The 25915-nt window shown below is 36.5% G+C and overlaps 2 protein-coding genes across 4 annotated transcripts in view; both read right to left on the bottom strand.

Moving 5' to 3' along the window:
- ramp1 (receptor activity modifying protein 1) overlaps window positions 1-14326 on the bottom strand; it is a 28959-nt gene extending 14633 nt beyond the window's left edge. Inside the window, exon 1 of the mRNA XM_082176441.1 lies at window positions 13796-14326. Coding sequence (XP_082032567.1) covers window positions 13796-13841 — 46 coding nt within the window. The 5' untranslated portion in view covers window positions 13842-14326. The remainder of the gene's footprint in view (window positions 1-13795) is intronic.
- Window positions 14327-15459: 1133 nt separating this feature from the next.
- epb41l5 (erythrocyte membrane protein band 4.1 like 5) overlaps window positions 15460-25915 on the bottom strand; it is a 45219-nt gene continuing 34763 nt past the window's right edge. For 2 of the 3 annotated variants that reach the window (XM_082176372.1, XM_082176371.1), the window contains exons 18-26: window positions 25120-25211; window positions 24634-24762; window positions 23903-23967; window positions 23496-23618; window positions 21213-21294; window positions 19973-20050; window positions 19754-19813; window positions 19128-19252; window positions 15460-17012 (exon numbers count right to left, since the gene is read on the bottom strand). In XM_082176372.1, coding sequence (XP_082032498.1) covers window positions 16946-17012; window positions 19128-19252; window positions 19754-19813; window positions 19973-20050; window positions 21213-21294; window positions 23496-23618; window positions 23903-23967; window positions 24634-24762; window positions 25120-25211 — 821 coding nt within the window. In that variant the 3' untranslated portion in view covers window positions 15460-16945. The remainder of the gene's footprint in view (window positions 17013-19127; window positions 19253-19753; window positions 19814-19972; window positions 20051-21212; window positions 21295-23495; window positions 23619-23902; window positions 23968-24633; window positions 24763-25119; window positions 25212-25915) is intronic. The other variant, XM_082176373.1, reaches the window with a different exon arrangement.

The following is a 25915-nucleotide window of genomic DNA, read 5'->3' on the forward strand; positions in this document are numbered from 1 at the left end:
AGCTCTTGGAACACAATAGCCTTTTAAACAGAGAAGCCATTGTCTGACTGTCCTTTTCTTTCAAATTCTCTGTTCTCTCTCTCCTTCCTATTGTTTTATTCTCCTATAGAGATCCACGATACGAATGTAGCACTCGCCCCCAATGCCATACAGAAAAGTGTCTGATCAGTATGAAAGACGGGCTCACGGTCAGAGCCGCAGTGACAGTGCTCCCCTCGCCTCATTGTTAGTCAACAACAGCGATCACATCAATTATGTGACAGCTGAGAGTCCCACAAGAAAAATAAAGAGGAAGGTCAAACAAAAAACAAAGGAATTTGTGCAGGATTACTATCAGACTTTCTTATCAGTATTCCTATCTGACTTTCATAATCTTGAAGGATTCTAATGGGAATTCACTGGATAAACTGAATCCCAACAGGAATTTATTTATTTATTTTTTTGGTTGTTGCCTTTTTATAGGATAATGTAAAGGATAGATTTGTGTTTTGTATTGAATAAAAACTCTCTGAAAACTTTTTTTCAAATGATGATTCCAGAGTTAGTCCTTACACATTCCTTTCAGCTGAACAATGACACGATTTTCTTTTTAGAGCTGGTTTACAGCAGAATTGAACTCTGTTCGCATCATTTAATTATTATTTTCCTGTTATCACTGTAAAGCTGCTTTGAAACAATCTGCATTGCTCTATATAAATAAAGGTAAAAAAAAAAAAATATATATATATTTTTTGTTCTGAGGCCACCCAGGTCACAACTAAAATAATTTTATAAGTGACAAAAATGTTCAGGCATGAATATTTTATGGGAAAGACACACTAAAAACACTTAGAAATAAAATTCAGTTGGTTTCTATATAAAACCCTAGGTTTATTGACATAATTTTAAAGATCTCTTTATGACAAGAAGTTATATAAGGAGAAATGTCTTAAATGGTTGCATAAAACTTTTATGTTTAACAGGTTATTTGATTAAAACTAAATTAATGAATTAAAACTAAATCCATAAAAAGATCATGACGGGCACCCCTAAAATGTTCTACAAATGAAGCGCCTGACCCATTTAAGGTTCTATATAAAAACTTTTCATCCAAGAGTGCACTGTATGCTTTGAGACAGCTTTAAGAAAAACAGCAAACATTAAAGGAGGGGAAATGCAAAAGTATGTAAGATCACAACATCAAACCATATTTGCAAATAAAAATAAAATTGCCAGAGGGGAGATGCAAGGATGATGACACTACAAAATGCATAAGAGAGCATAAAAACATTAAAAACACTAGATATTGCATAGCATCTGAGATAGATGTGGGAATATGTTCCTGTTTTATTTCATGTACATAAATAACCCTGGATGTCAACCATGAGTAAATCCTCTAGTGATTCAAGCTATCAGAGTCTGAAATGGAATAGAGCAGATTTTAAAGGCTTTTGCACAATCTAATGCAACACAACCATCACATATTCCTGGAAAGAAACATTTATATGTATCCTAAGAGCACAGAAAGCCCTAATTCAAAAATGTTACATGAGCGTTGTTGCAAACAGTTAAAAATGTTTACTTGTGCGCATTTACCAGCCCAATGATACAGTGAACCTAAAGCTACACTTTCTTCAGAGCATCTTAGATATAATTAACTGGATTTCACAATTTTCATGTTAATTTTGAATCATGCATATCACTTATTTCAACGAGAGTCCAATTATCATAATTGCAATTCAATTAAATAATGTAATGTTTTATTTATTTGCCATACCCTGTTTGCACTTGCATTTGCCTCTTGGCAGATGTTAATTCTGGATGCTGACTTAAACATTTTCTATTTTCTACTATTCCTCTCTCTGTTTTTGCTTCTGTGCCAGTGTTTTCCCTTCCATGTGCCAATACATTCATGTTTCAGAAGAGAGAAAATTTTCATTTTTGTGATAAGATTTTGAATACGAGCCACTGAATCTCACAGAATTGGATGGAAAGTGTTCCTTCACATTTTCCCTGTTAAAACATCTCCCTTGGGAAGACAACAAGAAACAAATCCATTCACTGTTCTAAATTCTTATCTTGAATGAATTCCCTTTTCAATCACACCGCATTATAAACAAGTGAAAATAACAATGTAAAATAACAATATAAATACAGAAAGTGAACGGTTATGGTGAGGAACAGAAAACTGTATGTGCAAAGCAGTACAATTCCCAACCAACTAGGTCCAGAGAAGACAACATCAAGCATGTCACATTAAAATATGACCTTTGATGCAATATTCTCAATATGACAGGAACCTTTCCACCAGAACACTTAATTAGTCTCTTTATGTGCAACATCACTGCTCTCGCTGATATTCACAGCATATTTGTGTGAGAGAGAGCGAGCAAGTGTGCTGCTAACTACTTCACATCTGCAATATGCTGGCAATCTGGATGATATCCAGGATCCTTTAGAGTCAATTAGTCAGTAATACGTCACTCCATTTACTGTGGTGTGCAAATGCAAAAAAGGTACAAAGTGTGATTTCACATTATAAGCACATTGGAGCCTTCCGACAACATGCACGACATAGACAGCTTTGCACCCAAAGCAATTCTATTTCATGAGCGATTCTAGCAGGCGTAGGCTTTTATATTGCCCTGAAGATGGATGAAAGGGGAAATGAATAATACAGTGGAACACTGTTCCAGTTTTGCCTCCCAATACAGGCAAAAGTGGCATATTTGCTTATGCAAAGTGAATTTTTAACCAAGACTGCCTGATGGTGGAGGGGACAGGGTGCAGTATGTTTTCACATGTTTTCTTCCTGAGGAGCTGAACTCTTTCAAACAGATATTAGGAAAGAGAACTTGCCATTTATTATAAATAAAACAAATCACTGCAACATCATGGATTTTGTAAGAGCAGTGGCCACAAAAACTCTTTGTATACTTTAGTCACACTTAAAAAAAATATATGAATGTATTTGTATTAAGTGGCATTATAAAATAAACGATGCTAAAGCTTAGAACTAACTTTTACAAGACATTTTCGCAATTACTTTTAACCAACTTTTAACAGTTAACAAAATACTAAAGTTGAGGGCAGGCCAGAGTGTGTAGGAGGATGCTGGGCCACACAGATCACATCCATCTGTTCTGGCTGCTGTTAAATGGTAAACTCACAAGTGTTTTCAGAACCACTTCAGTTTGTCACAAACTCAGAGTATCTGTAAACAGAGAATAACAATTCAGTAACTATTACTGCACTGAATATGACTTGAATATTTGATTGAATTGATTTTTATCTTTTTTAATCAATACTTTTCAGTATTTAAAAAAAAGTATATTTATTGTTGCTTTTATATTCGAGTCCATTTGCCATCTTGGATGAATATTTTTACTGACCTTGCGATAGTGCATCTTGAGATTGCCTTATCTTTAAGCATAATGTGATGCTGCCTTACAATTTGCCAAAGCATGACATCTTAGAAGGCAGCATAATGTTGTTTTTTTGTGTGTCAGGAGTGCATCTGTAATGCATTTAAATACTGTGTATTGTTGCAGGCCTCCTAAAGTCAAGGTAATAAACTTTAAATATTCCAATAAAACAGTAAAAAAAAAAAAACGTATATAATATAGAAAGTTAACATCGTGCTGCTACATGACCTTATTTTGTTATTTTTTCTCTTCAAACACTGAGATTCTTTTAATCTCAAACTGTTGCATGATACAGAAAACATTCGGTCTAAGATGAATTTTGAAAGAGAGGAGAACTAAACAAGAGTATTTCGAGTTTCCTCCTTGATCATCTCCGTAACTTTGACTGGTTTGACTGCCATATTCATCATCATCTTTTCAGTGAAGCATGTTCAAGCATATGATTATGAATGACATGCACAACGCGCCACTGACTTTAGACTAGGTTTTTCCTGGTCAGTGGCGGAATTGTTTTCTAAACCTGAAAAATAGCATCAGGGAACGTTTGCGCCGGAACACGTCTCCTCTCTGCACTGAACCGCCCCCGGGAGCGCAAGTTCATTCACTAATTTACCGACGTGCATCTGTGGAGGGAAAAGTCCGCTGTGCGCGGGTGCAAAATAGGAATGATACATGCGTCGGTGTACAAAGTCAATTGCACTGGGTGCAAGATAGGGCCCATTAACTCTCACTCATGTTGTTTGAAACACATTCCATGCAACACAAAAGGACAAATTTTATGTTTTTAAGTTCATATTTTTTATTATATATTATTATTATTATTTCCGCTTTATTTAAATAATTTTTTTTTAGTTTAGTTAACAATAACACGTGTGTTATTCCAAGCATTGAATGAAAAAAAACAACACTTACTTTAAGTTGCTTTATGGATTTTGAAGACTACTCTGAGTAGCCAAAACATTATAACCAGTCACAAGTGAAACAAATATCATTGATCATCTCCTAACAAGGCCGTATATTAAGGTCAGATTAGATAAGCAAACAATCAGTTCTTGTAATCAACATGTTGGATGGAGGAGAAATGGGCAGGAATAAAGATCGGAGCAAATTTGACAAGGGCTAAATTGTTATGGCAAGGCGACTGGGTCAGAGTATCGAAACGGTAAGGCTAGTTGGTTGCTCATCGATGCACAAGGGCAACGAAGGCTATCCTGTCTGGTCCGAGCCAACAGAAGGTCTACTGTGACACAAGTCACACAAAATTTGAATGATGGTTATGGGAGGACTGCGTCACCGAATGATCGCACTCTGCTGTGCCTGGGGCTGCGTAGCGAGCGTCGGAACTGGACCTTGAAACAGTGGAAGAAGGTTGCCTGGTTCGATGAGTCCTGTTTTCTTTTACATCACATGAACGGCCGTATATGCCGTCTGGCACCAGGATGAACTGTGGGACGATGACAAGGCGGGAGTGTGATGCTCTGGACAATGTTCTGCTGGGAAACCCTGTAACCTCTTTGAGCAGGATAATGCACTCTACCACACTGCACACATTGTTCAGGAATGGTTTGAGGAACATGATGAAGAGTTCAAAGTGTTGCCCTGGCCTTCAAATTCCCCAGATCTCAATCAAATTGAGCATCTGTGGGGATGTGCTGGACCAACAAGTTCAATCCACGGCGGCTTCACCTCGCAACCTACAGGACTTGAAGAATCTGCTGCTAAATGTCTTGGTGCCAGATATTTTATGGTGCTTTCATCATGGTTTTTGTTCCTTTGGTAGCTTGACAGCCCCTGGTCACTATCTGCTTTCATTGTATAGAAAAGATGAGCCTAGAATCTGAACACAAAAGGGACTTCAGTCCCTGGAAACTCTGCAGTGCCCTTTAAGTCCATTGAATTAATGCTGCTCAAAAGCACCTAACAATAGACATGAACTATTATTTCTAGTCCAACTGCAGTTTCAGCTATGTCCTTCCTCATCCTCTGTGTCAACATATCTGTTATGCTTAACTAAACATGAAATATATCAGCATCACTCTGCATTCAGTTTTGTGTTTGTATAGCTGATACCCTATTAAGTGCGCCTCCTCTTCCAAACAATGACGCACGAGATATGTGAATATGTTACTGGTGGTAATTATGTGAAACAATGACACGGTGAGACTCACAATTCAAAAGGCCACATAATTATCTCTATGGGAAAAATACTGTATATGCCTTTTACAACAGGGCAAGTGCATTACTGTAAATGCACCTTTATAAAAACTGACAGAGTCACAAAAAAAAATATGCCAAAAAATGCTGTCAATAAAGTTTAAGTTGTATTGAACCCGGAATGCTTATTTAAGCATATTGTTCTGTTAAATTGATGCTCTTCAGGAAGCACTTGAGATTGTGATGGACAAATATTGCTGACAGAAGCATTACTGAAATTAACCAGTTACTGAATTTTTTCCTTCAGCATGCTTTTTATGCCACTGTCAAGCTGTCATGTTTTCTTAAGGTGTAACGGCCTCATAATTGGTCAAATTAATGCCTGCCACGAGTGTCTCATGTTAGTAAATGGATGCAGACAGACAGTGATTGACAGGTACTGAGGGGATGTAACTCAAGAGCCAGACTCATATACGCTGTATAAAAGAGGACAACAGCTGGATAGGTTGGTATCATCTGAGAAAATATACTTTTGAAGGGACCATATGTCAATTTATCAAGACTGATGTTCAGCTATAAAAATGTTTCCAGTAAAAATGACTAATTATATACAAAAATGTAATGTTTTGGATTACATCTCTTGTCCTCTTTTCCAAACAAGCACAAAATAAATGTAAAATGTCACTGTGCATTCTGTATTTCAGTAGTGGCCATCACAGTGAATTGGGCTGGCAGCTATATCAATGGTTTTGGCATGTCTGACTCAAGACCAGAGTGCTGTTGTGAGAGAGGTGTCATTTGTACGTGACCGTCTCTGCGACCCGCTGGAAGCTTCGAAGCTGCAGGTCACTTCAGACTGTTTACGAGCACGGACCAGTCAGCCGTGAACTCAAAGCTACATTTCAGCAACAGTAAAGTCCATTAGAAAAATACCATTTTACTTTAAACTTTTTTTTTACTTTAATTTAACTTTATTTAAAAGACATTTAGAATTTAGTAAAGAAAAATATAATTTTACATTTGAAAACTTTAGATGCAAAAGCCTCTAAGTGCCATCTGAAATTTTCTTCTAGAATGATAATTTTTATCAAGCTTGTATGTTTATGTTCAGTTATTTCACTTTAATGGTAATGAAAATGACCTGTTAATTGTCATTAAAGTGAAATTACTGAACTTAAACATACAAGCTTGAAAAAATGCTCCTTTTAGAAGAAAATGTAAGAATGGCACTTAGAGGCTTTTGCATCTGAAGTCTTCATATTTGTATGTATATAAATGGTCACAAGTTCAAACAAATAAAATTGACACATTTGATATTTATTAATAAAATATTTTGGACTGAAGCAGAAAACAAAATGACAAATAAAAAATTTAATGTTATACTATTTTTTAAATAAAATATTAAACAAATAAAGTACTTTTAAAGGCTACAAATGAATTTCGTCATCACATATTATATTTGAGTAAAAAGTTTATTCTCAGTAATACCTTTTGCTACAATACTACAAATTGCACTCTTTGTCTTCAATAACAAATGCACATTAATAAACAAATAAAACTTTGTACAAAATACTATTGTATACTATAATGTGAAAGAATTTTGAAAGTATACTTTCAATGCATTGTTACAATGATCATTTCCAGCACACAGTTAAATACACCTAAATACATTTTTAATAAAGTGCATATAAATACACTTTTAAAAAATAAACAGAATTTCCACTTCACTATTCACAATTATTTTAAAGTGTGATAAAAGTTGTGAAAACAGGTAAAAGCATGATGCTATATATATATATATATATATACACACAGTGTAAAGCTATGTACTTTTAATATATTTAAAGAAAGTACATTTTTTAGTTAGTATATTTGCAATGTAGCCTACCATTGAAAAAGGGAATATATTTCAAATACAATATATATACAATTTGCAAGTTTTCACTAGGGTGGTATTATGATCTTATTATGTACCAGTGTATAAAGTATGCAGAATTGAAGTGTACTCAGACGCTGCTATCCCAGCATGGACAAAAACAGCCTGCGGCTACTCCAGAAGAGCAAGCTAACATTAGCATTAAACCCTTTAATGCCAGAAAAGATGCATTAGCCTGCAATTTCTGCAGGGGAAAAAAACATGGTGAAAGTAACATACAGCACTCCCAGTCAAGAAGCAACCCGTACAAAACATTTGAAAGTTTTGAAGAACTACACTGCATGACCACCTGACCAAGGACTGTCTGCCACTTTTGAAAGCAAGCAATGTGCCAGTACAAAATGCCACTTGTCTTCTTATTGTGTAACATAGTTGCACGTCCTGATTTTACCGAGTTAGACCCGTTCCTGGGACAACATGTTTTGTTGATCCTGAAACAACATTCCTGTATGAAAATGTAATCCTATCCATATCCCTACCCCTAAACCTAACCCTACCCATACGTTATCCCTAAATTCAGAGGGAAATGATAGGTGAATAACACTGATATAGAAGCACTTAACCCTGGTTATCAGAACTTTTAAGTTTATAAGAATAAACTTGACATAAACTGTAAACTTGTCCCTCAAATCTGATTGGTTGATTGGAATGTTGTTCCAGGATCAACAAAGATGTTGATTCAGAAACATTGCACTTGGTGAAATCAGGCTCTGCAACATGGTTTATGACTATTGATAAAGTAAATGCCACCGTTTACTCTTCTTATCTCAGAAACACACATGCACAACATCCATCATGGCATTCCAAAATAATCTACATGGGTCATGGCTCAGGTCCTTTGTGATGAAGCAATTACCAGGGCCATGAATGTCAGCGTATCTGTCCATACGGGTGATGGATCACTCAAGGCCATTACACCAACGGCTGGTTCCCATTAAAGAGGGTCATTTGCTGTGGGTCACCGTGACTCACTGCTGTAAGAGTTAATCGACACCTTGCACTGTAATTTGTTGTAGGCAGCAATTGAAATGCACTTCATATTAAGCGTCAGAGTTAAGCTACAAAAAAAGATGATGATTTGTGTGTTCGCATCATAATTTATATATATAGGGTACACAGATTACACAAATTTCTATGTGATTTTTTTTTTTTATTGTCTACTAAAGACATTAAGATCAATAATACCTATAAATAGTTCAAATCTTTCACCATTAGTTCACAGACAAGTGAACTTGTTGAAACAGAACCCTAGTACAATTGAAACACTCATCATTAATGCTCTATAGCCTAATTTCACATATTAAAATGCCTTTAAAGAATCTATTCTGCAAAAATAATTTGACATTAGCTCTTCATTTTATTTCTGTGCCTCATATATATATATATGATAATTTGCTATTCAAAGGCAGAGATGATAATATGCACAATACACAACGCACGTGAATACAAATTTGTTTTTCACTCACTGAAATTGAATCGGAGTGATCAGGGAACTGAGTGAAATAATGAAATCACACTGCATGCTAAAGAGAATAAATGTCAATCCAACTGAGAAACGTTGCCGGGTTGGTGAACATCATTCAACGTGTGTTGGTTCTGACAGACATTTCTTTACGCACAAACTACGCTTTCTGATTTTAGTATTTTCAATAATTATTTATTCTTGACTGATCTTTTTTGTCATCATTTTGCCAATAGATGAACTGCTAAATGAGTGATCTTGAGATGAGTCCCTGTAGTCGTCAAATTTGACTGTCATATGCTGATGTAATATATCATAAACTTGACAGGTGATTTTTATGAAATGTAGTTTGATCACTATCTTCTCAGTTGTTTAAAAGATTAAGGCAATTATCAAAGTTTGATAAAATGTTTAATTTTCCAATAAAAGATGATAAATACTTACATGATTTGTTACATTTAATTAGCAGATTTTGAGTTCATTGTATGAAAACATGATCATGAAAAGCTTTATAGGGAGAATTAATAATAGGGGATGTTTTAAGCTGCTAAAATATCTTAACACTGAGCTTTCCATGTCAAATCTAAAGGGAAATAAAATGAATGCTTTTGTTGGCTCAAGTGTCGGTTTACAACTCGAAGGCAAGTAGTTGTGATTTAGATGCCACTGCTCGCTCAGGGGCCGGGAAAGATCTTGTTTCCTGAGCTCCTGCTGTCAGAGAGGTCTTAAAAACACTGTATGGGGTCCAGCGCTGCTTTAAGAGTCTCTTTAGACAATCAAACCAAAGACTCCGGAATGATTCTTCACAGCACATTATGCCACATTCAGGGTCAATGCCAGGTTGTCTGTCCCCTGCTTGATAAGAGGGGCCTTTTGTGGCTTTAATCTCAAGCATGTCAATGAGCAGATGAATCAATCCACCTCGTTTTCCTTTAAAACTAATTTATACCATAGCATGACGCAACGCAGTTTATAGGGTGACTCAATCTGCATAATGAATAATCAGCTAATGCAGGAGTTCCAACCCATCCAGCAGCGATGCAGAGAGCTGCACATTCCAGCATGCCGATTCCCTGCTGGCATCACAAGACAAAGTTAGGCATCAAATATTAACTGCATTTTTCAGTCCAACACCTAATTCTTAATGCATTAAACAGAGCCACGCTTTCATTTTGTAGCAAGACAAATCCTAAATGTGTCTCAAAGGGTAGGGCTGGCGCACAATAAGCCTGTTTTTATTTATATGATCAGCAGCCAAGAGCTAAGTCTCATGCCATTCTGTTAAAAAGAAAAATCTCCAATGCTTCTCCAAGACGGTGATTAAACTGCGATCTTTACTGACGCCTCCTGCTTTAGAAAGTAAAAGACCCTAGTAAAGTCAAATGTGTGTCTTATAAAGTTTCAGAAGATATTTCTGTCTACGCTCAGATTCGTCAAGATACCAAAGTCAGCAATGAAACGTCAGAGATTTCGATATAAACTAACATTTCTTATTAAAACCATGAGCTGTGTTGCTATTTTACAGCTCTGTATGTCATCAATTATCTTTATTTCTATTTTTATTTGTCCTTTATATGAAATTGTACATAAATGTATACAAAAAATAAACATTAACATAAAATAAACAGATTTTATTACACATTTCTTAACTGAAAACTCCAATAAGTTTCGCTATTGCACCGTATTCGATTAAAGGCCGGTTCGCACCAAGAATGATAACTATAAAGACAACTATAATGATAAGTATATTAGCGTTCAGCGACCGATACCATTTTGTTTATATCCGTGCACTGCAGTGTTGTTGTCTGTTGCTTTAAATGCTCAAGCTCTTTAAAGCAGGATGGATTCTGATCAGCGTTCAATGTTTTTATCATTCATCAGCTGAAAAAAATAGGTTATGCAATGCTCTTTTTTCGCAAAATATGATTGTTGATGCAGGTGAAGCAATCATATGCCAAACACAACTCAAAGGGTCATCTGGGTTTATGAACAGCATAAAAGTAACTTCTTTCAGCTTGAATGGTAAATATCAGGACTCACATGGCTGACTAATATTTTGAGACAATGACAAACACAGAGAATGAAACATTTATCCAGATTAAATTAATCCACTTTTGCACTTCAGTTACTTAAGGCTAGTTATCGCGATGTCTTCAGTTTATGCCACATGACTGTCAGCTCTACTCAGAAATATAGATGAATCTGCTGTGTTCGGCTTCAGCAGTCATTCTACACAATCGAGCATGCTTAGTTTATTCCAGCAGCCCTCTGGATGCCATTTAAAACGCTCCATTGGTAAGGCGAATTCCTTAACAATTATCATTTACCATTAAATTCCTTGCACACAGTGCTCTCTAATGCACTTGGATTCGATACCTACTGAACTGAATTATAACAAAGGTTGAACTGCTTAAGGCAGTACATTAGGATTGAAATACAAAGCGGTCCTGACAAGCGTAAAGAAATAGAGCAGCCATATATTCATCTTCACTTGTTACGGCTGTCCAGATCTCCCCGCCCACTGCCATCAGGTTATTCACCTCAATCAGAGAAATGCACCGTGTAAATCTGTATTTAGAGAACTGTACACATCCCTGAGCTCCCCTTCATCCTGAAGTGTTCTTAACTCTTTGTGGTGTTTTTATCTGTGGTAGACTTTCAAATGTCAGATATATGAGGGCAATGCATCTCAGTGGGTCTCAGAAGATAAAGCATTCTGGCCTGGAACACAGTGAAAGCTTTGTTCGAATTTTAAAATGTGTGCTTGACATTTATCTCTCGGCTCGCAACAACAGCATAAAGCCACCTTTTTCTCTGCGCCAGTAGTGAACCGTTATGATGCCATCAATATTCTGGGACTTCTCAGGCTCCCTGCATCTGTGTGACAAGATGGACATAGCTATCTATAAAGAAACTAGGGTGGGAGCCATCTATAAAAAAAATGAAATGAAATGAAAGGAAAGGAAAGGAAAGGAAAGGAAAGGAAAGGAAAGGAAAGGAAAGGAAAGGAAAGGAAAGGAAAGGAAAGGAAAGGAAATGAAAGGAAAGGAAATGAAAGGAAAGGAAAGGAAATGAAAGGAAAGGAAATGAAAGGGAAGGGAAAGGAAAGCCGAAGGAAAGGAAAGGAAAGGAAAGGAAAGGAAAGGAAAGGAAAGGAAAGGAAAGGAAAGGAAAGGAAAGGAAAGGAAAGGAAAGGAAAGGAAAGCCGAAGGAAAGGAAAGGAAAGCCGAAGGGAAGGGAAGGGAAGGGAAGGGAAGGGAAGGGAAGGGAAGGGAAGGGAAGGGAAGGGAAGGGAAGGGAAGGGAAGGGAAGGGAAGGGAAAGCCGAAGTAAAGGAAAGGAAAGGCCGAAGGAAAGGAAAGGAAAGGTCGAAGGGAAGGAAAGGAAAGGAAAGGTGAATGAAGGAGAAAAATAAAAAAGGAAGGGAAAAAAGGAAATGGAAGGAAAGGCAGAAAAACAGGATACAGGAAAGAAAAGTTAAATGAAAAGTAAAGTAATGCCAAAAAAAAAAAAGAAAGGGAAAAGAGAATGAAAGGGAAAAGTAGAATACATATTGCATTATATGACCTATTCTAAAATGCAACACATCAAACTGAGCTTGCATGTCAACGTTTTTTTTTTTTTTTACATACTTTTTCAGAGAATAGTTAACATCAGAGCCCCTGTTAACATACACTTCTCCTGAGTTCACTTCATCGCTTCCTCACGCTGTTTCAGAGTAAGAAGATTCTCCTGCTAAATCTACATTTTATAGGGCACTCACTACAGCGGGCTTAACTGGAGCAGAATTGTTTATTCAAGAGTTACATATTGTCTTGTGTGAATCCATCAGCATTCTCTTTTTCCCTCGGCACTCAGAGAGCCAGATACATGTTTGTATCTGTTTAACTGTCACAAACAAGAAAGAGTCACATACTTGCATTACTTGACTGAGAGTCAGGTCAGTTCACAACAATGAATCACTCATATTTGCATTAAAATTCTTTAGAGACATTAATTTTAAACAAATGTATGCCATAATGAATCTTTGCAGAGTAAATATAGCAATCCCAATTGAATAGTGACAGGAAATCAAGGCAAGCAAAGAGCAGCTTGTTAGTCATGATCAGCACAGCTCAGTGAGCTTGTTAAGGTAAGTGTGAAATGAATTCTTTCCAACAGAAGGAGGTTGCCATGCATTATTAATTAGAAAATTAGATAATTGACCCATACATGGGTGTGCTTGTCACTTATGGATTTTTCACTTTCATCAAAATTTCCAACCTCTGTGTATTGTGCAAAAGACTAAAAGCATGTGTTCTACGTACAAAAATATTCCAAGTTTTAAAATGTAAAAGGTTACATAGTAAATCTGTTTTGGCCAGCAAATAACTAATTAACAATACAATTTAATTATATAAAATATATACATATAATGTATACACTATATTATAATATAAGCTAGCTTTAATATAAGCTGATGTAAGCAGTTGCACAAACTAACTGACATGACATTTATTTAAAAATAAAAAATGAAATACAATTCCCTTGTCCTGAGAACACAAAATCAGCATTTATTATAGTTGATTCTTTGCCTGAATGCATTGTATGCTATGTTCACTTGTTAACCTTCACATTCATTATTATCTTAATATGGTTTGAATTTGATTGAAACCGACCAACATACAAAACCACATTGGACTTCTGATTCAAAACAGTACAGTTACTGAGATAGATAGTTCCGTTTTGATTTGTTCTAGCCCTCTTTTTTGTATTTTACAGTCAGTATGAATTTTCAAAAACACACATAATAGGCTAGGTTGAAATGCAGACATGAACTGGACAAACCAGTTTAACTTACCAGCTACCAAGATGAAAAGCGCGTGTCTCCACGACACTGATGTCATGACGTTTCAATGTCAGTCAAAGCAAACAGAAGTTTCTTGATTAAACGACACTACTCCCTCACAGCTCGACACATCCGCGCGCTTGGCAGGTCATTTTGCAGACAGTTTCATTCAAAGCAGAATCTCCTCTGAAGTCCTCTCAGTCATCATACCCTGTGTTTTATAAAGTACTGCTTTGGTTCCGAATAAAGCTCAAACGAACAACTGAAATGGGTCTCGGTCAGCTGAAGCGTGCGCGCTCATTAGTTCTCGCTAAAGTCGCTCGTGGACAGTCGGGCTGTGCGCTCGAGCGCGCGTCAGGCATACAATAAAAGATGAGAGCTGTGCTGTGGCAACTGTAAACGCGAAGCCACCTCCCTCAAGGATCATCAACTTAAGCTGGCTTATAATAAACATGAACATAATTCATTAGCGAAGTGAGGAAACCACTGTTACCCACAATCTGCCGTTCACACTGGGGAAAAATGAAGGAAAACATTGACAATAGGCTATAATCATGCTCGATTTCAATTTTACTACTGCACAAATACACATTCAAATGTAATATATAATAAATACACAGAGAGAGATTTTCCAAAGCAAAGAATGAGAGAAACTTGCATCGAAACTAAAGATGGAATGACGCAAATGTCCAGATTAAATATCATAATTTAGAAGAGCAGTCCCAAGATTTTGATCCATCAAAAGTAAATTAGGGGGATTTGCCAAAACAATTAGTTCTGCTAAAGGGAACAAATAATATGGCTATTCTTTGTGTAGTATTGTACAAAAACATTAATAATGTTATATAGGCCAATTAGATTGTTTTCCTCCTGTAACATTTAGGTCCAAAATGTATTAGCTTTGTATGAGTTTGTACAGGGTTTTAAACTATTTAAGTTGTTGTCGACTATAAATAAGTGCACACTGCTTTGATTTCATGTGAACTTGTTGCTGTAAGTAATCATATGACATCTATACTAAATGTTAAAATGATTTATTAATAATAATGGTGTAGGATCGCCCTCTATTTCAATTTTGTAATTTTGAGCAACTGAGCATTTTGCGACTCTGTAGTTTTAAATTATGACCAGGGATCAGCATGCTTTCATCTTTTCTGTTGGAGTTATCTAATGAGTAAAATAAATGTAAGTAAACTATTTGGTTAGGGCCATGAGTTTTAAGATGTAATCTGCATTTGTTTCTGATACTGTCAGATAAATGAACCCTGAAAATGAACACATTCAATGATAAATGTAAATAAATAAAATTGTTTTCAAACAAATTTCCTTAAATATGAGGCGAAAAAAAAAGAAAAAAAATTACAGAGCTTGTACTGAAGCTAGACGACTCAAATCGGAGTATCACTCATGCCCGTGATGAAGAGCTCTGGCTCCACCTGCTGGATACAAGTATAAGTTCAGTGAATTTCCTACAAATAGTAATGTTTTCATTTATTATGCGTAAAAAAAACGTATAATTTTGCCCATAAATACTGGATAAATATCAGCAACATGATATTAAAAAAAAAAACTTCATTGTCTGGTGAAGTAAGGCATTCAATCATCCAAATATATTCTAGGAAATCATGGTTGGAAAGCAACTGTCCACACTGCATTCACACAAAAGCACTGGTCAATAACAATTTTAAAATGCTTTTACTTGTGGAAATTCTCACATCATACAAAATTTGACAAGGCTTACAGTCAAGTGTATTTATATAAACATCATTGCTGTGACATATACAGATCATTAATATATGTAAATAAGCCTACAGTGTGAGACTTAGAGAAAAGTAATTAGCGCATCAATGGAATCCAGCTACAACTGCCTTCTGTGATCGAGCACTTCCACTAAAGCAGGGAGTACATAGCAAATCAGAAGATGTAGACCTTATAAACAACCTTTGAGAAGTCGGACTTATTCACAAGAACTGATTGTATAAAAAGTTGATATTTGACCTCCAAACATTTCATCCCAGTGACTACAGATCCAGTGATTATACCAATTATGTACTTTTCAGTGTGCTGAAAAATAGCAGCAAAAAAGCTTGTGGAACTTAGAGGAAGAAGGGTCCATGAAAGGCCTCTCGTTTTGTGGTAACTGCTGCACAGACTGCAAGTGGTAATTTCCCCCCCATTATATCACAATTAAAAATATTTTAATTTGTTTACATTGTCCAAGTCTTCCACAGTTTTGATAATGTAAGAGGCCAGTGGCTGACAGAGGTCTCAGTGGCTCCTGTCTCTCTCATCACATCTAATACAGCATTTATAATCACAGTGAAGCACACTTAAAACTACACAGTGAAATACATCAACTAAATACAGTAGATGACAAACTACATTGCAATACGTTATGTTGTAATATGTTCATGTACATTTAAAATCTTATATGAACTATTAAAATAAGGCAGGTGATAACTACAATGTTTGGATAAAAACAGCATTGATAAAAGGTTCAAACAGCAAATCTTGGCTCAATGACTGCATGTTGCCCAATGCTACACAATAGTGCTCTAACAACCTTCCAGTTTAGAGTACAGTACTTAAAAGCGTAAAAATGAGTGCAGCTACTTCTCGTAAGAACACAGAAAGCAGAGCAAAAGAAAGGCAAAGATAAAAAATATATTTTCTGTAGGAAGAACTACTCCAGTTCTAAAAAAATAGTCAGTGGGGCATTGTGATACAAGCGCATTCACAAGCTCTTTTGCAGCCGTCCAATCAGAGAAGATCTCTACAGGAAGTGGAGAGCAGGTGGACCAAACTTTTTACATCAAACATCCAATCACAACAGGACCGGGTCTTATGTGCTGCTGCTAAAACAAAGGGCTGTACAGTCACTCAAAAGAGGTATAAAAGTTATAAAAGGAATGGTGCTCTCCAAACACTGGACTGCTAACCCTTTGTGCAATGAGTTAAATTGTTATCAGCATTGAGATCTGGGCTTGTGGATGCCTTCAGTACAAAGTCAGCATTCTTGAAGATGGAATAGCAACACCGTGCATGGTCAGAGTCCAGCTGTCTGTGCCTGCACTGGAATGTGTTTGACTGGAATGTAGTAATCAAAGGACGACTTGTGATGGTCCAGTGACAGATGTTGGGCATGTGCTCAATGCGTCGCTCTCAGAGTTCAGTGGTCAGCAGACCTTTGGGCCTGTGGCTGTCGTCCTTGGCAGGGTGAGCCACAATACTGTCAAAGATCAATTCAGCAATTGGCAGGTTAAGAACATACTTTAAATCTAATTGAATTATTTAAAGCAATTTTTGATGCACTAAAACATTTGCAATTTATATGCTGCATGCAAAAGCACACTACTGTTCAAAAGTTTGGGTTCTGTATGATTTCTTTTTTTTTTTTAAATGAACACATTCAGCAAGGAAGCATTATATTTATAAAAATTTACAGTAAAGACTTTTATAATGTTACAGAATATTTCTATTTTATATAAATGCTGTTCATTTTAACTATTCATTAAAAATCCTGAAAATGGTTTCCACAAAAATTAAGTGGCACAAATGTTTTCAACATTAATAATAATTAGAAATGTTTCGTGAGCTACAAATCAGCATTAGGCCCTGTCTACACCTGGTATTAAGATGAGTTTTGGTTGATCGGATCAAAAGTGGACGACGCTACAGGCAGTGTTGGGAAAGTTCACTTTCTACATGAACTATTTCAAAGTTCAGTTCACAAATTTTAAAAAGAACTAGTTCAGTTCATAGTTCATACTTCAAAAAATGTAAACTAAGTTCACAGTTCCAAAAATGAACTAGTTCATAGTTCTTTTTTTCCATATGTAGCTACGAGCTATTTTTTTCCCAAAAATGTTTCCACTGCCCATATAGATCCACAGACAGCAATTATTAAAAACGTGCTGCTTGAATGGTCTTTTTTAATGAGGAATTATTAAAAGAAAAACAGGACAGTAGTCCTTAAGGTGCAAATTTTCAATTTTAATAATTTTCCATTTCAGTACATACTAAAAAGGAATACTGGAATCCTGGAAAAATATACCAGCAGGTTCAACAAGTGCGGACTTTCTTTTCCTTTCAAAGTTTGCACAGAAATGTACGATTTTTTCCCAATCCTCACCGACCTTGTCATAAAACTCGTTTAAATGATCATACGACGCCTCCATGCTGCTTTTTGTTTTGATTACGCATGCGGCGGTGCGACACTGGTGGCTGGTGTTGCCAGATTGGGTGTTTTTTCCGCTACATATTAAGGCCTGTTTACGGTGTGTTTTAGGCGGGTTTTCACCTGGAAGGCTCTACAGAAATCTGGCACCCTATTGAACGAAGTTAAACTGAGAGAGCGTGCCGTTCACAGACACCAGAATGAACAAGTTCACAGAAACGTTCTTCAGGCAGTATTACGGTACGTTCAGTTCACGTTCGCCCAAAATATGTCAATGAACGCGTTCAGGCACAACAGTGGCTACAGGTGTAAATGGGGTCTAAAATATTTTGAGCTTGTCCACTTTCGACCACTTCCAGAGGTAGTCGAAAATGCATTCGAACAGATTGTTTTCTTAGTGTAGACTCTCATGTGGTCGAATATGTTCCAACAACCACGAAAAGACTGCCTACTGACCTAATGTGTAAACATTATGGGAAGCGCAATAGCCAGACGGGATTTAAACTTGGTCGGAGACCCAAGTTTGGTTTGAAGACGAAAAACGTACAAAGGACAATGTTCTCTCATTGTATGTACTATGCGCAAGCTTATTTTGTCCATTAGATCGAAAGACCAGAGGAAACACATTTACCCGCTCATAGACACTCCACTCAAAGAAATCAGGACAGAAGTGGTTGAAAGTGGACAAAAGAGACAGATTAAAACGGCAGGTGTAAACGGTGATGCGTCTCCCTCGACTACTTGTGATCCGATTGACCAAAACGCATCTTAATACCTGGTGTAAACAGGGCCAAATTACAAAAACAAATTATGTGACACTAAAGACTGGCGTAATGATGCTGAAAAGTCAGCTTTGCCATCATGGGAATAAATTAAATTTTAAAATATGTTCAAATAGAAAACATTTTTCACATAGATGCAACCTTGGTGAGCAAAAGAGATAACTACAAATTGACCAACCCCAAACTTTTGAACGGTAGTGTATTTAATGGAATACACAACTTCAGTGGAAAAAGCACGCCCACATAATGGTGTAAATACAGCATGACTCCCCTTGGTTTTATCGTCCACCAAGTTGAAAGTGGTGAATCTGATTGCTTCAGAAAGTAAAAGGACAACTGTCCTCAACAGAGCAGAGAAAGGTAATGAAGCAGGGATTAAACAAACCTGGTGGCAATCACATTGTGAGTGTGAGAGAGATGGGGGAGTGGGGAAATAGCAGCCCCCTCAGGATGTTGAGATGACATCTCTGCTGTACAGTCAAGGAGGCCGTTAGTAAAGGTGCCAGACAGCTAAACGAGAGAGAGGTAGCAGGGGGGACAGTCAGTCACTAAATTAACTATTAGAAATGTGAGAAGTGAGGATAATGAAACTGCACACTTCACTGAACGTGTGGCTTGATAGTAAGTCATCTGAGTCAACATCATCAGATGAAATATGAAAGCTTTTACTAAATTTATAAATCTACAGAGTGCAAAAACAGAACTGCAGAAAAATAGGAAGAGACATCTGCTGCTGCTCCTCTACAATAATGCATGGATCAGTGTTTGGAGTCCTTACTGGGGGAAAACAGGGACAGCTAAACCTCTGTGATTTTTGCATGTACTGTTAAGGCTTAACAAATGTATCATATTCTGAGCATTCATCCTATTCATCAATCTGATATTTCAATTTCATTAATCTAATATCTTCTAGTCAGAAACTTAGTGACATTAAGTCAAACTTTTATCTACCTGTTTAGATAAAAGCTTTCAAATAAAAGAAACTGTTATAGATTTTAGCAGTAAACTCACTGTAGGTGCTGAAGCTGGAATGATCCATCGAGGAGTGATTGTGGGTTTAGGGGCTGGCACCTGTGTCAATTCAAATGTTTCCATAAAATATTAATACTTTAGCAATGTGGAAAAATCTATAACAGGCATTATTGTGCCATACTGTCAATCATATGGGCAAACAGTAAACGTTGGCTTACTACAAGCAGCACAAGCTTATTGTTTCAGTGCTGAACTTACTACAGGAATGGGATCTGTGAAGTCTATCAGGTTATCAGTCAGAGGGGCTGTCAGCGGCTCAGGATCCTGAACATTGACCTGCATTGTAAAAAGCCACATGCTCTAAAGGGAATGCCAACCAAAAGCACATTCAATGTCTTTTTCCTGCAGGAAATGCAAATCTAGGCATCAAAGAGTTTCACAGCTTTTTGTAATCATTAGAAAACAAAATTAACAAATGCAGAAAGGGAGAGATTGATAGTAATATTCAACATAGATGGGTATACAAATGAGTAAATGGGAAATATAGCATTGCTAGGTGATTTCTTTGTGGCACAGTCCAAAACACCCTCCCCGATTCTCGCAGGTCCCTCCTGTAACAAGTCTATGGGTTTGTTTAGTTGTTATGCAATGGTTTCATTAAGTTACAATTGCAGTCACAAAAGCTGTGTGTTGTGTAGAGTGCTGTAGGAATAGGTCCTAAAACCCAGAAACGAATGTTCCATTTTCTGAAGTCAATGCTTTTTGTTTTGGTTAAATGCCTGAAGTAAAGTCTGTGGTTAACACAAGCTCAAGATATTTTCACATTTTAATCTGCAACATAAAATGCATCAGTAATCAAACCACTCGCAAAAAAAAAAAAGAAAAAAACAGATTTTACATGAAATAGAACGACAGAGGCTGTCTGTGACATTAAACGTCATCACACTGAGTAGAAAAACTCATCTACTCACTTGTCTGCTTTTACAGCCTTGTGTTTATACTCACAATCTTGCAAATTATTCTAACTTGTAGATTTTAATTAAAGATTGAAAGAGTTGACAAAAGCTGGTGACAGTGATGGCGTTGAAGTTGTGCGACCATGGCGGAGTTTGTTTATAGCCCAACTTTTGCTTTTTTACCTCTGCCGATTTTATCTAGGCTTCAAAATTCATAAAAGTTGTGATGATTTGTGAAGATTATCATTTGTGCAAGTATCAAACTTTTGTTGGTTACAGAGCTTATTTTCAGCAATAATCGAAAAGCCAATCCTATTGTTGTTATTTTGTCGAGGGAACCAGGGTGATGCGAATTTCCGGCCTGGCCTACAATATGTAATCCTTGCAGCACTCTATTGACATGCCTGCTGAAATTTAATTTCCCTGTAAAGGAGAACACGTGTCAGCAGGGAGTGAGTGAACGATGGGGTATGTTGACAGCTGCTGAGGACTCTCATTACAGCGTGCCAGCAGCTGGAATGACATTAAGCCACTTTTGTTACCTTGGATGACTGGGTTTCATTCAGTGGGTCTGATGACAGAGGCGGCAAAGAAGAAATGAAGTCGTCTGCGTTCTCCTCCAGGCTAAGGACAGACAATGAATAGATAGAGCATTTGTTAAAGAAAGTGCCCAATGATTTGTCTGTCTGAGAGAATCTTGAAGATGATATATATTATAAAACAATGGCGTTGTTGAAGTTGTTCTTGTCTGTTTTTGTAACAATAAAAACAAACAAACAAATAAACAATAAACATTATAACATTTAGGCAGTTTCATTAGTGATGAAGCATGTCTGAGAAGAGCTCTGGACACAAAACCTTTTGATTTGATCACTGGTAAAGAGCACGAGACATGGAAAACCTTTGAGCATTTCAAAGCACTTTCCAAGCTATTCATTGGTGTTCATTCAAAAGACATACAGGATTTCACAATGTTCACCCTTGAATGAAACCTATGAACACCTCTTATGAAGTGTTTGAGGAAATGACTCGGAGGTCATTTGTGATTACTGATGATTATGGGTTTGAATGTGCACATTTGGATGGCTTCCTACCAGAGCAGAGCAGCCTTGACAAAGTGGGTAACATTGTAAAGGTACAAATTATTTATACATTTGGCAGATGACTTTGCCAGTATGTGTGTTCCCCGGGAATCAAACCCATAATTTTGGTGTCTACGAATTGAGCATCTGATGTGGGCATCACTAGTAAATTATATTTTAATCTCTTGATCCTTTCCATATGAACTGTTTTTCATATGGTATATAATTTCAACAATTAGTCAAATTTGATATTTGATTCTACGGACATAAAATTGTAAACAAAATCTGCAGCTGATGTGTACAGTGATGTTTAACAGAGAACAAAAATCTTCCACATTAAGACACTCATTTTACATATCTTTCTTTTATCATGTTACTATCAGAGCTGAATGTCTCCAAGTCAGCGTACACAGCTAATTGTGCAGTCAGTCTGTGGCATGGGTACATATGTTTACATAAGAACATGTTCAAGTTCCAGGCAGACCACAGCAATATGACCATAGACTGTAAAAGAATATGACCCATCCGTAACTGCATATCAACAGCTGCCACTAGATGGCAACAGCAAGCTACATTAAGGATATGTTAATGCTAGATTAAGGAAAGTTCTGGGTTCACTACAAGCCAAGGTAGGGTCTTTGGACATCATCTGTAAAATGCTGTCAATTAGTTTATTTTATAAGTTGTATTTTATTGTAATAATCAAATTAGTTATTGTACAGTTGGTAAAGTTTTTATTTATTTATTTTTATAACTGCTTTCATTAAATAACACATTTTCTTTCCAATTGAAAGTATTTTACAGAAGATGTCCATTTTTCTGCGCAAACAGACAGCATCTCACAGATAAATTATTTGTATTAAACATTTAATAAAAAAATTGCAGCATTTCAGTCTAGCTTTTAGGACGCAGGATGACACAAATTTGTCCATATTTGACCCCCTTACATTCTTGCCAGTTCTTGTTAAAATACACTACTTTCAAAAGTTAGGGGTTGGTAAGATTATTAAATGTCTTTGAAATGAGTATCTTACGCTCACTAAGGTATGCATTTATTTGATAAAAAATACAATAAACAGAGTAATACTGTGAAATATTATTACAATTTAAAATACGTCTATTTTAACATTTTAAAGTGTAATTTATTCCTGTGATGCAAAGCTGAATTTTCAGCATCATTAATCCAGTCTTCAGTGTCACATGAAATCATTATAATATGCTGATTTGGTGCTCAAGAAACATATATAATCAGTGTTGAAAACAGCTGTGCTTAATATTTTTGTAGAAATTATGATAATTTTTTTCAAGATTCTTTGATAAATAGGAAGCTAAAAAGCATTTATTTGAAATAAAAAGTTTTGTAACATCATAAATGTCTTTACTGTCACTTTTGGTCAATTTTATGCATCCTTGAATAAAAGTATGGATTTCTTAAAAAAAAATTAAAAAAATAAAAAGAAAGAAAAAAAGAACTCCAACCTTTGAATGGTAGTGAATGATCACATACAGAAGAAATAAAACAAGCCCTGGCTTGCTGAAGGGAGGACCAGGTGTGCCCCAGTTTCTGACTGCCTGCTTGTGCTCCACTGTCCCAGGAGAATTACAGGCCCACAGGCACACTAACATTTGGTCATACTATGTCATAATCTACACACTCAAACAACCAAGCAATGCTTCTTTGTAGTACAATCTTCTCACTGTACTTGGACTAGGTTTTGTGTGCTCACTGTGCTGTGGTCTCACCTGCTAGTAGAGCAGGGGAGCAGGCCAGGCTGTTTGAACAGGTCCCAGGACTCCTGCCGCTCCGCTCTCCCACTCACTGGCAGAGAGGTTGTGCTTCCCATACGCCCCCCACGACACGTCAGTCTAACAAAGAGACAGAAATCCACCATTCACATCTTATCCTTTTTATAACAATCATGTAACAACTTTATTGTTTGTGTCCATGTTACCTGTTAGCTGTTACAACAAGAGAATATTATAATATATCAAAAACAATGTCTGACCTTGAATTTCAGCTGCTACATTGTCATTTATAATCGTAGTGCATAAAATAAATAATTCACCCAAAAACAGTTTAGCTATAAAAGACATTCTACACCTTTAGCCCAGAAGCACAACAGCGTTCTCACTCCCGAAACACATCATACCTGGCTGCTGCCTCCTGTAGGTTACAGTTCTTGTCTGGAGTCAATCTAAGCTCATCTCTAGAATCCTAAACAAAGAGATTTTTGAACATTTTCAAACATATACATGCACAAGAATTCATGCAACAGTATACCTGACATTAACATACAGTGGCTTGCAAAAGGATTCATTTTGTTTTGTTGCTGTCTTTAATCTTCACACCATACACCATAATGACATAGCAAAAAACAGATCTGTGACAACTTTGAAAATTTATTAAAAAGGAAAAACTGAAATAAGTACATTGCAACTCAGTACTTCGTTAAAGCACCTTTACAGTCTCAACTCTTTTTAGGTATGATGTGATGAGCTTTGCACATCTGCATTTGGCAATTTTCTGCCAATCTTCTCCTCAGATCCTCAAGATCTGTCAGGTTGACTAGGGACTGTCAGTGGACAGACATTTTCAGGTTTCAGATATGGAGTGTAGATTAATGTAAAAAAAGTAATTTAAAAGTAGTTTAACATAAGGCAGTAACAACAAAATGTGAGAAAAATGAAGGGGTTTGAATACTTCCGCAAGCCACTGTATCTAGTATCATGCCGGCATTGCAACTGTATATGCAGTCATAAAAATCAAAGACCCCCCTCACACCCCCTTGGGAAAGACGAACAGCCAACTTTCCTAGAATAGGCTAATACGTTAATACTGCGCATGTAAACAGTAATACTGCCTATGAGAGTGTTTGAATACCTTGAGTGCTGCCTCTGCCTGAGCTTTCAGGATGTTGCTCTTGAGTTCATCAGGAGGTTTGAGCTGGTTCAGGACAGGACTGTTGCCCACACTATTTAAACTTTTCTCTGTCAGTTTCACCACTTCCTCCTGCACACAAATCAAAGATTGAATGTATGATGCTAAATTTGTATCAACTTTGTATTTGTGTTGTATTAATTGCTTAAATATATAGAAGGCTGAAATAAATATCAGGTTGAAAAGACCTTACGTAGCACTGAGCTGGAAACAATATAGAGATCACTGACTGCAGTAATAACATGAGTAATCCTCTTCCCTATTCACATTTAATGTAAAATACATCCTTAGGTTAGAGTGGCATTGTGGCTAACACAGTGTCTACTCCTTGTATTTAAAGTCTGTCAAGCTTTAATCAGATGCTGTGAAGTCATTTTCAAAAAGCTTTGTTCTCAGTGTGTGTGGGGGCTTCTGGATGGTTGAACTGACCTGGTTGTTCATGTTGAGGTTGACGTTGGTTCTGGCTGGAGCAGACACTGGACTGTTTTCGATCTCTAGTTGCTTGAGCCGAGCTGCAGCCTCTGTGGAAGAGAACAGATACAGTAAGCATCACTAAACAATGAGAGGCCAGATAGATGGAAACACATCTGCATGTGTGGGGATTAAAACATGTTCACTCTTGGGTTAATCTGTTCACACAATGGAAAGGCAGAGCGTGACATCACCATAACTGAACAGAATGTAAATTCAGGCCTGTTGAAATCAACAAATTAAAAACCAAGTAAAATATAATGCAAGTAGTACTTTGTTTTATAAAGCCTTTAGATTTTAAAAAGGATATTTTCTAAATCTTTTATATAAAATGTATATTCCCAATATACACTACAGTTCATTTATTTGATAAAAATACAGTAAAAAATAAAATAAAAAACGAGAGAAAACAAAACAAAAAAGCAGTAATTGTAAAATACTTTTACAATTTTAAATGACTTATTTATTCCTGAGATGCAAATCTGAATTTTCAGCATCATTACTCCAGTCTTCAGTGCCACATGATCCTTCAGAAATCATTCTAATATGCTGATTTGGTGCTCAAGAAACATCTCTTATTATTATCAACAATGAAAACAGTTGTGCTGCTTAATATTTTAAAGGAAATCATTGTACAATTTTCTCAGGATTCATTGACAAATAGGTAGTTAAAAGCAGCTTTTGTAACAATGTTACAAAGATGCATTTGTCACCTTTGAACTGTTTAATTTATGCTTGCGGAATAAAAGAATAC

This window comes from Leuciscus leuciscus (assembly GCF_965113295.1).
Source record: "Leuciscus leuciscus genome assembly, chromosome: 7".
NCBI classification, from domain to species: Eukaryota; Metazoa; Chordata; class Actinopteri; order Cypriniformes; family Leuciscidae; genus Leuciscus; species Leuciscus leuciscus.